The sequence below is a fragment of the Melospiza georgiana genome, chromosome 20 (genome assembly GCF_028018845.1).
Source record: "Melospiza georgiana isolate bMelGeo1 chromosome 20, bMelGeo1.pri, whole genome shotgun sequence".
NCBI lineage: Eukaryota > Metazoa > Chordata > Aves > Passeriformes > Passerellidae > Melospiza > Melospiza georgiana.
The window spans coordinates 7,537,659-7,547,694 of record NC_080449.1 but is presented as its reverse complement, the minus strand read 5'-3'; the positions used below and the strand labels follow the sequence as shown (position 1 = coordinate 7,547,694).

The following is a 10,036-nucleotide window of genomic DNA, read 5'->3' as shown; positions in this document are numbered from 1 at the left end:
GAAGAGAAGGCAGTTTTTCTCAACACCTCACTGCAGCAGCTATCAGCCCTCAAGCACTGAGGGAGAGCTCGGCCACCACCCACAGCCCAGGGCCGGGCAGCGCTGCAGGATCGTGGCAGGAGGACCTTACACTTATCCTTTCCCTTCTCGAATAATATTAAGCCTCCAGGACGAAGTTTTTGAGAGGATTTTGACTTAGAAATTCATTTTCCAAAATGACAAAAGGCTTCACCCAAAGGGAAATTCCCTGCCATTGCCACGCTGAAGTATTTACATACCACAAAAAAATACGCCACTATGGTTATCCCAGCATGAGCTTCCACCTGAACACAAGCTGGGGTATTTCCCCAGGGAGCCGAACCCCTCAGAGCCCGCAGAGCCCTCAGAACGCTTTTCCCCGCCAGGGCTGCAGCTCCACTCCCGCCTTCCTGCGGCCTCAGCGGCTCCTCCCAGGAAGTCCCAGCGGCAGATGAAGCCTTAGGAGCAGAGGAGAAGGCAGAATGTGTGCCAGGGCAGCCTGGGCGGCTGTGCCAGCCTTTGCCGCCTAAAGCAGTGCGGCCCAGCTCGATGTAAGTTGTTTTTTGTCCCCGCTGTCCCTCTGGCAGCTGCTTTGTCCCTCAGTGTCAGCTGCTGCTGGCGCTGCTGCGGCTGCTGCTGTAGCCCTGCACTCGCCCTGGTGCTGTGCTCCTCCTGGGGCACATCCAGGGTCAGCCGTGTCCCCAAAGCCTCCCGGGTGCACCCCCGAGCTGCCAAGGGGGGGATCGAGGAGCACCGGGATGGAGGAGGCGGCTGGGACCCGCGGGCTGGAGGGGGTGAGTGACCAGTCCCCGAGGTGACCTTCCCGGCTGTCACCTCCCGAATCCTCTGCTCAGCCCCGTGCACCCTCCCAGAGCCAGCGGTGGTGACCCGGGTGCTGCCCTCAGTCCAGCGCACAGCTCTTACACAGCTCTGTGTTTGCTGCTATCTGATAAAGCCTTTTTTACAGCCGCACTTTGATTCTGTCCCCTGAAGGGTAGGTCTCCTCATTCCAGGACTCCTTTGCTTTGCACCCCAAAGCAGTGTCCCCCCACATCTCAGTGTCATGCAAGCACAAGGTGATTTTACAGTCATAAGCAATATGATGCTCTGGCTTCCAATTTTTTCCATAAATTGTGCTATTTTTTTCCCACTTGGCAAACAGATGTGAAACCCCACTGGTCTCAGCTGGCATCTGCTTCACACTTTTTTTTAGAAATAACAAAAAATGCAGACACTGGGGACTCACATCCTGCATGTAAGGATGGAAAGTGCCCGTATTGAGAGCTTACCTGTAGGCTGGTCAGCTTAAAATCTGTTTTAATTAATTTTTTGGCAGATGGGTAAATTAATTCATGGCTGATCATAATAAAGGTGCATACATCCTCCAGCCTCATTGCTTTTATCTCAAGTACCTAAAAAAAACATTCACTTATTTTAGCTTAAATATTGCATGTTTAAGTAATGCTGTAGGATAGTCGAAGAAACCTGAGGTGAAGGAACAGGGTGCATTTTACACACAGAAATCAATTTGTTTGGGGCCTTGAAGGAAAGATATTCACCAAAATCACTTTAGAGATAGAAGGTGTTTTTTTTCCTGTTAATTAGAATAAAACTTGTGACTAAACCAGAGCTGCAGCAGCTGAGAGGCCAGAGATTCTCTGATGGGTCAGGAAGGTGAAAGTGTTGCAAGGGAGGAAGGGCAGAGGCGAGAGTTACCTGGGCTCAGTGACACTGGATGGGAGGATGCCCTCTCACTGTGTCCCTACCACTCCCATTGGTGCAGAGGAGAACAGGGGAAGCCTGGACTGGGAGAGAGGAGGCAGAAGTCATGGTTGCCCTTGTGATCCTGATCCTGCGTGTCACAGGCACAAAGTACAGCCCCAGCACTGGGGACGTTGCAGTGATGACACAAAGCAGCTTGCTTTGCCTTTTCCTCTCTGTGGCAGAACAACCTCTGCTTTGGGTCTGGGCCCGTCTGATCCCAGGCACAGGTGTGCTTTAACCCTGTGCAGCAATTGTCTCAGCCCTGTCCTTTGTCTGGGAATTGCAGGTGTGTGCCTGCAGCAGTGAGAGAGCCAGAGCTGTGGCATGCTCAGGAGAGCGGGACCGTCCCTGCGCCACGTCTTGCTGGAGAGGAACATCAGTGCTGGACACAGCTCGTGCTCCAGGGAGGTATGGAATGCCCAGTGGTGCTGTTCCTGCCTGGCAGCCTGCCCAGGGCAGCTCAGAGCAGACAGAGCACATTGGGAAAAGCCACTCTGGTGCAATTTCCTCTGTATCTGCTTATTTCCAGGGAGCATTTAAAGGATCCTCATAAGTAAGGGGATATCCTTCATAGAGGAGTTCTGGGGTTGCTTCTTCTGATGGTCTCTACCTCAGAGAGCCTCTTGGCTTGCAAAGTACTTGGAAAATATCAGCATCCCACTCAGAGATCTCAACGTGCAGAGCAAGGCAGGCACACACAGCAGAGAGTCAGTGGTGGAAGATCATGGATGCCAAGTCTTCTGCACTGGCACCCAGCTCTCCTGTGTGGCTGCCAGGCAAACTGCCCCTTCTGTCTGGGGACAGAAGAGGCTGAAACAGATTTGAGGGCTGCATGGTCCTGAGCCTGTGTTGCTCTCTGTGGCAGCATCACACACAGGCTGGGATAGGATGGGATGGAGGGGATATCAGCAAAAAAAGCATTTGTTATTTCTGGTCCTAAAGCAAACAAGGCCTTTCCTCAGAACTGGGAATTTCAAGGCTTAAGGCACCTTCTTCCCTCTGATCCCCATCACACTTGGCCATCTTTTAAGTTCTCTGACCTGTGGCCTTCAGCAGCCCCACTTTGCAAGAACAGCATTGGAGCTGTTAATATTTTACCTCCAGCTATCTTTTACTTCCCAAGCCATAAATCCTTCTGCTCCCACCCAAATCAATCTCAGGCACCAGGTCTTGTGACTGTAACAGCCACGAGGTTGTGCAGAAGGAGCAGAGCTGAGGGAGAGGAGAGGAGAGGAGAGGAGAGGAGAGGAGAGGAGAGGAGAGGAGAGGAGAGGAGAGGAGAGGAGAGGAGAGGAGAGGAGAGGAGAGGAGAGGAGAGGAGAGGAGAGGAGAGGAGAGGAGAGGCTGCCATGGATTCAATGACTTCTGCTTGTCACTGGCTGCCTGCCTGGCACGAGGGTGGAGCAGAGTCCACCTGGTGCCCTCTGAAACACAGAGCTCCTCAGCTGGGTGTTTGCAAAGATCTCCAGTAAGGGCTGAAGCTGTATAAAAATCCAAGGACCTCAGCACAAAGAATCCTTGGGGCACAGCCCAAATTCTGGAGCAGTGCTGGAAACAGCAGAGGGGAGCAGGTAAGTCCTGTGCAGCTGAGTGTTGGGAGGAGGCTGACCCAGTGTCCCCCTCACTGTCCTGGCATGGCAGAGCACAAACCCCTGCACATCCCCTCACCTCAGCTGCTTTCACATGCCTTCCTTGTGCCAGTGCAAATGTATTTTATTTGCTGTGGTGACAATGGCTTTCTGGACACATTGCTTCAGGGCTGCCCTCCTCCTGCCCCCACACTGGCTCCTTCTGGTGCACTGAGCATCATTTGTCTCCAGTTTCCAGCCCCTTCCCTGTCTGGTGCCTTTTCCCTGCACTGCTGAGTTACTAAATTCTGTCTCTGCTGCTTTTCATCATCCTCATGATGAATCCTCATAAAGCACATCTAACTTTCTCCCACTGTGCTTATCCATCTGGAAGGAGGGTTTTGCTTTCAGTGTTTCCTGCTGTCTTTCTTTCCACTCCCCTGAGCCATGATGTACATAGAAATTTCAAACCAGCCACAGCTTGGTACCTCAGTGTGTCTGTACCTCACTGACCTCTGTGCTCTGCTCTCTCTTGCCTGTACCTAGTTACTGCTTGGGTTTGACATGAACTTTAAATAGAAAACTGCACATTTTGTAGGATTTAGAGCAAGCCCCCTCACCAAGCACTTCATCAGGACAGAAGAGTATCTACTTCTGCTATTTCACAGAGCAGCATGGAATAAAATAGTTTGTTCTTCTAGGAAAAGGGGATATTTCATGGCTTGTAGGAGGTCCTTCCATGAAGATGGAGAGGTTGTGGAAGGTGAAAGCCTGAGGTCTCGGGTCCTTGGCCTGGCTGTTGCAGCCTGGATGAGCTTGACCCCATGACTAATCCAAACAGGGAATGAGGTTTAAGGCATTGCCACCTCCCCAGTGAGTGTACAAAAGCTTCTCTTGTTCATCTGTTTTCCCAATTCTTGTTGAAACTTGTAAGTGAAAGCAGAAACCACTGCAACAGTTACTACTGCTCCAAGATCAGTCAGGAGCAGCCCATGAAGCAATACTAAGGGCACACCTTCTGGTGGGAAAAAACTTCCCTGGAGAGGCCACAGCCCCTTTGTGGCCTCATTTAAAAGCTTCAAACTCACTTTATTTTTCACTCTCCGCAGGCAAAAATGTCAAGGCCAGTGCAAGCTCGGAGGCTGGAGGGAATAGATAAAAATATCTGGTGAGTTAAAAGAATATCTGGTTTACCCAAGTGGTAGATGTGGTTTTAAGCATCCTAAAACCATATTGAAACCACAGCAGCCACCCAGCACAGAGCAGAAGTTTCCCTCAGCTGCTTTGCACGTGTTCAGGAAGCACATGAGAGCAAGTTTGTCCCAGAAGACTTTACCATGAGTCAGTGCTGTACCTGCAGCTCTCACTTCAGCATGTATCAGGTTTTTTGCACCACTGGGCAGGCAGAAGCACTGCCCTCCCTCTGACCCATCCACCCAAACCTGAGCCAAGTGTTTGCTGCACACTGGCACCTGCTCCAAGCTCACCCTGGGGCACCACAAGCAGAGAGGCAGGGCAAGGGCTGCTGAAAATGCCATTCCCATCCTGCCAGGCACAATGTGGCATTAGGAAAGTTGTGTGCTGGAAGAAGAGATTCAAATGGTCCTTCCCCAAGGCCCTGCTGTGCCTGGGCTCGAGCTACAAACTGCCAGTGAGCTGGCTCTGGTTTGGTTTGAGATGAGCAGCGAGTTCAGCCCACCTTGCCCTCTGCACAATGTCTAGGTGCTAAATATTGCAGAGCTGCTATGAGCTTGAAAATCTCCAAATCCCCTCCTGGTCAGTCCAGTGTGATCTGAAACACCAAAGGCTTTCAGCTGTGACCACACACTGACCCCAGGAGCTGTTTGCTGGGAGAATGAATTAAAACAGTTTCCCCAGTGCAACAGTTCATCATCCTTGGTTTAATTGCAGCAGGTCTGAAGGGACCTGTGCTGGGTCCTGCCTGCCTGTGAGCAGCAGGATGGCTCTGCAGGAGGGACACCAACCCCACTCCTTCCTAAGGGATGCTGTGAGCAGACCCAGTGCCAGCACACTGCTCCCACCCTCTGACAGTGCTTTTGTTTCCCTTCTCTCCAGGGTGGAGTTTGTGAAACTGGCTACCACCTACTCCAAGGTGAACCTGGGCCAAGGCTTCCCTGACTTCCCTGCACCAGAATTTCTGAGAGAGGCACTGATGAGAGCCCTCAGCGGGGGGAACCACATGCTGCACCAGTACACCCGTGCCTTTGTGAGTGACACACCTCCCTGCCAGCACCACCCCCTCAGTCCCCACCAGCCCTGGCTGCTTCAGAGCTCACCAGGCAGCCATAAAGACAAAAAACACGAGGCAAAACACACATCCAGCCTTGATCCATACCCACCGTTCCCAGTAGCTCCTTGCTTTACTGGGATGTTTGAAGCAGCCAGGCTGGAAGATCTCACAGGGCTCTTGGCTTCCCAGTCCCCTTCCAAGGGTTCATCCTTGGTTTAGGAATCTTCTGCAACCCAATTCCCACCCTCCTCTCACCCTACAGGGCCACCCACCTCTGGTGAAGGTCCTGGCCCAGTTTTTCGAGAAGCTGCTTGGACGAGAGCTGGATCCTATGACCAATGTGATGGTGACTGTGGGGGCATACCAGGCCCTGTTCTGCTCCTTCCAGGCTTTAGTGGATGAAGGTGATGAGGTAACCCAAGATAAGGGCTTGTAGCACTGGCAGCCTTCCCCCAGGCTGGTTTTCATTGTCCTTTTCCAAAGCAAAACCAGTTTTATTATCCCCATTCTGCCATACTTGAGCTTCCAAAGGAAGAAATTACTTGCTCCGGGGCACTGTCTCATTTCTGCATAAAGCAAAATAACCCTTTTTGTCCTGAGTGGTGGTGTCCTTCCTGACACTCCCCAGAGGCAATGCAGGTTCTCCATTACAGTAGTAATTAGGGATTAAAATATCCTCTCCCTCCCATTGCTCTCTGCACTCCTCAGGGAAGGTCTGAGCAGGACCAGGAGGATGCTGACATGTCCCTTTCTTCCAGGTGATAATCATTGAACCATTCTTTGACTGCTATGAGCCAATGGTGAAAATGGCTGGTGGGACACCTGTGTTTGTGCCTCTGAGACCGGTGAGTGGCTGGAGAAGGGAAGAGTCACAGCAGTCAGCAAAGAGGTGAGTGGTAAGCAAGGTGCAGAGGTAGCAAAGCAAACCACGTTGCCATGTTCTCTCTAGAATCCTCCAAAAGATGGAAAATTGATGTCTAGTGCAGACTGGCAGCTGGACCCAGCTGAACTGGCTTCTAAATTCAGTGAACGGACGAAAGCCATCGTCCTGAACTCGCCCAACAACCCTCTGGGCAAGGTAACACTGCTGCCCCTGCTGGGCCCTGGAGGCTGCTGGGGTGCCTCAGCCTGCCCTGCACGCAGGGGATGTGGGTGCTGTGGGAGCACCTCATGCTGTGCTCAGTCTCCTGGTGGTTTAAAGCCTTGTCTTAAGGCTTAAAGACAACTGTTAGATCACTGCAGCAGCTCCTGCCCCTCCCTGGCATGGGAGATGGGGCCAGGAGGACACTCACAACCGGCAGGGACAGGCAGGAGCTCAGAAACGCTCCTGCTGTGCCTCTGCCGCAGGTGTTCAGCCGCGGGGAGCTGGAGCTGATTGCAGAGCTGTGTGTGAAGCACGACGTGCTGTGCATCAGCGACGAGGTGTACGAGTGGCTGGTCTACGACGGGAAGCAGCACATCCGCATCGGTACGGGGCAGGGCCGGGCCGGGCTGGGCGGGGCCGCAGGGCAGGGAATGGGCACTGCACTCGGCCCCTGGAAATCCCAGGAGCTGCCTGCATGCACAGCTCTGCTAGGCATGAATCCCCCACTGGAAGGATTTTGCTGCACTTCAGTCTCAGCCTCCAAACCAGGCCCTAAACAGAAGCTCTGACTTCAGAGCCAGAGGGGAGACCTAGAACAAAAAGCTGCTTGGCTCCAGTGAAACTGATTTTTTCCCATGCTTTGTAAAGCCACAGTTTTCTGAATGTCTCTAGTTCCCAGGAAATCCATTTCAACACAGTTTCAGCCTGTTCTTCCAGTTGGAGTAACATGCCATCACCTCGATGCAGGGTGATGGTGCTTGGCATCTCTGAGAGCCCTGGAGCTGGGTACATGCCTGTGAAAATGCTTAATTAAAAGGAGATGCTCTTGAGAAACCTGGCTGCCTGCTTGGGATGTGCTTTGAGGCTCATCCAGGTGAAAGAGGTGCAGTGAAGACTAAAGATCACCGTGGATTATGGTGACAGAGGGCTCAGCCCAGAGGAGCATGCTGAGCTCTGCCATTCTCTCCTTCCATTGCCAGCCAGCCTGCAGGGGATGTGGGAGCGCACGGTGATCATCGGCAGTGCTGGGAAGACCTTCAGTGCCACAGGATGGAAGGTGAATGTCCCATGTGGCACCTCCTTGTGTCCCCATCCCTGTCCCTTTGCCACAGCACTGGGGACACTGCCCACGCTCAGCTTTGAGCCTCAGGGTCAAAGTACCAGAGGTGCTCCATGAAATTTCTGTCTGTAACATACAATGAAACCAGCACAGGCACAGACAGGGGAGCCTGAGCAGGCAGCCAGACTCACCATCTTCCTCCTCCTCTCCTGGCTGCAGGTGGGCTGGGCTGTGGGCCCTGACAGGCTGCTGCAGCACCTCCGTACTGTGCACCAGAACTCCGTGTACCACTGTGCCACCATTGCCCAGGTAAGGCAGCTCCCTGAGCCTGGCCCTGCAATGCCCAAGCCCTCAGAGCAGGGGTAAGAGATGGTCTCTTGCCCACAGCTGACCTGAAAGGCACACACAAGTGATTTGTGGTGCTCTAGAGAGGCTCCTTCCTCTCTCCCTACAATTGTTCAGTGTCTGGGAGAAAGGGGAGAGTCCAGCCTGCCTGGGTTATATTCCTTATCTTGCATTGACAAATCTAAGGGGCAGTTCAGAGGGGCTGGGGGCAGAGAGCTCCCTAATCACCTGTGAATTGCAGGAACTTCAGTTCCCAAGGAAGCCCTGACCATCTTCCATTGGGCACTGGCTCCTCTCTCCTTACAGGAGGCCGTGGCTCAGGGTTTCCAGAGGGAGCTCACACTCTATGGAAAACCAGAGAGCTACTTTGTCCAGCTGCCCAAGGAGCTGCAGCAGAAGAGAGACTGGCTGGTTCAGAGCCTGGATGGGGTGGGGATGAAACCCATCATCCCAGAGGGCACCTACTACCTGGTGGCAGACATCTCCCCGTTCAGTGAGTCACCTGCAGTCCTGCCCAGGTGGGCTGGGTGTGGGGCATGGTGCTGCTGGCAGGGACAGGAACCTGCATAAACCATCTTCAAAGCAGGGTTGGGCTGCATGTTCCTCATCCCAGCTGCAAGGATGTGGGCTTGGGGCTCAGCTGAGGCACCTGGCAGCTGCCCCAGCCTCTGTCCTGCTGTGCTTCTCCTGCAGAATCTGATGTCCCCGATGTCCCCAACTCAGATGAGCCCTACGACTCCAGATTTGCAAAGTGGATGGTCAAGAACAAGGTAAAAGGGTCTGGCCCTTCCTGCTGCCTTTACCCTGGGTGGGTTTGTGCCCCCCCAGCTCAGGGCTGGGGCACAGCACCCTCAGCTCTGTGTGCTCCCTCTGCCCAGGGCCTTGCTGCCATCCCGCTCTCCGCTTTCTACAGCGAGGCCCACAAGAACAACTACACCAATTTCATCCGGTTCTGCTTTGCAAAGGTGAGATGTGGACAGCACTGAGGAAGGCAAGGTTGGGAGCACTAATCAGGGCTGGTTTAATGAGAGAAATGCCAAGAGGAAATGCAGGATGGCTCGGGCATTGGAGCCCCACCGTGACATCCCAGCTGGAGCAACCTCTCCTGCAGACACATGAGCTGAGCTGGGGGCAGCAGATGTGCCAGGGCCATCCTAAACTTTGTCCTATCAGCATCCTACATTTCTTGGCCAAGGAAGGGACTCTCTAGGTGCTCCTTTAGCTGTGCCTGTCTCATACTGAACCTGCAATGCTCCAGAATGAGAACAGCATTTTTGTATCAACAATGGCTGCAGTGAGGGGGAATAGGATTTGGCTGGGAGCCACTGACCAAATCTGTGGTATTTTTTAGGAGGAAACTACACTGAAGGCAGCAAGTGACATATTGCAAAAATGGAAACAGGAGAAAACCAGCTCCTGAATACACTGAGAGAGCCAGGCTCTCCTTGGTCCTCATCTGCCCCTACTGCTGTTCTTCTTCACTTGTCTACAAACTTTGGTATATTCTTACTTCAGTGCTTTCAACAACATTTTCTGACAGACAAATGGGCCCCCCAGGGCCTGGGGGACATTTTCAATCACTGTGAAATGATTTCAAGAAGTGAGACTTTGTGTGCACTTACAGCATTTGACATTTCTTACATGTGGAAACTTTGCTAATCAGTTCAGGGTGGGGATGGCTCCTGGGCTCTGTCTCATCATCAAATTCTGAAAAAGTGTTTCAGGACTTACCTTTAAGGCTGTGCTGGAGGGTTAGTGTGGCTTGTCTTGCTTCACATCCCCGCTCAGGGCAGCATTTCCACCAGCATCCACGTTCCCACAGGATTAGACAGCATTACCAGCCATCAGTAGAGGGACTCCTATGATCCTGATGATTACAAACCCAGTGAAATGACATTTCCCATCATAAAATATTTTCCCACTGTTTTTTTCTGTGCATCTCTGGG

General features: G+C 52.7%; 1 protein-coding gene across 1 annotated transcript; it reads left to right on the top strand.

Annotated features, from left to right (window-relative positions):
- The first annotated feature begins 476 nt into the window (after positions 1-476).
- On the top strand, positions 477-9,635 carry KYAT1 (kynurenine aminotransferase 1). Its single transcript, XM_058038306.1, has 14 exons — positions 477-569; positions 2,069-2,190; positions 4,460-4,518; positions 5,427-5,577; positions 5,864-6,013; positions 6,360-6,446; positions 6,551-6,679; positions 6,949-7,069; positions 7,666-7,742; positions 7,965-8,054; positions 8,397-8,583; positions 8,784-8,860; positions 8,969-9,055; positions 9,442-9,635. The coding sequence occupies exons 2-14, from the start codon at positions 2,107-2,109 to the stop codon at positions 9,508-9,510; spliced, it is 1,368 nt and encodes a 455-aa protein (XP_057894289.1). The 5' UTR covers positions 477-569; positions 2,069-2,106; the 3' UTR covers positions 9,511-9,635.
- The last annotated feature ends 401 nt before the right edge of the window (positions 9,636-10,036 follow it).

What these genes read in the sequence shown, in the direction of transcription:
- KYAT1 (XM_058038306.1), top strand. Translation starts at nt 2,107, where the DNA reads ATGCTCAGGAGAGCGGGACCGTCCCTGCGCCACGTCTTGCTGGAGAGG. An exon ending in CCAACAACCCTCTGGGCAAG is followed by an intron (nt 6,680 to 6,948) that starts GTAACACTGCTG and finishes CCTCTGCCGCAG; the next exon opens with GTGTTCAGCCGCGGGGAGCT. An exon ending in GAAGCAGCACATCCGCATCG is followed by an intron (nt 7,070 to 7,665) that starts GTACGGGGCAGG and finishes TTCCATTGCCAG; the next exon opens with CCAGCCTGCAGGGGATGTGG.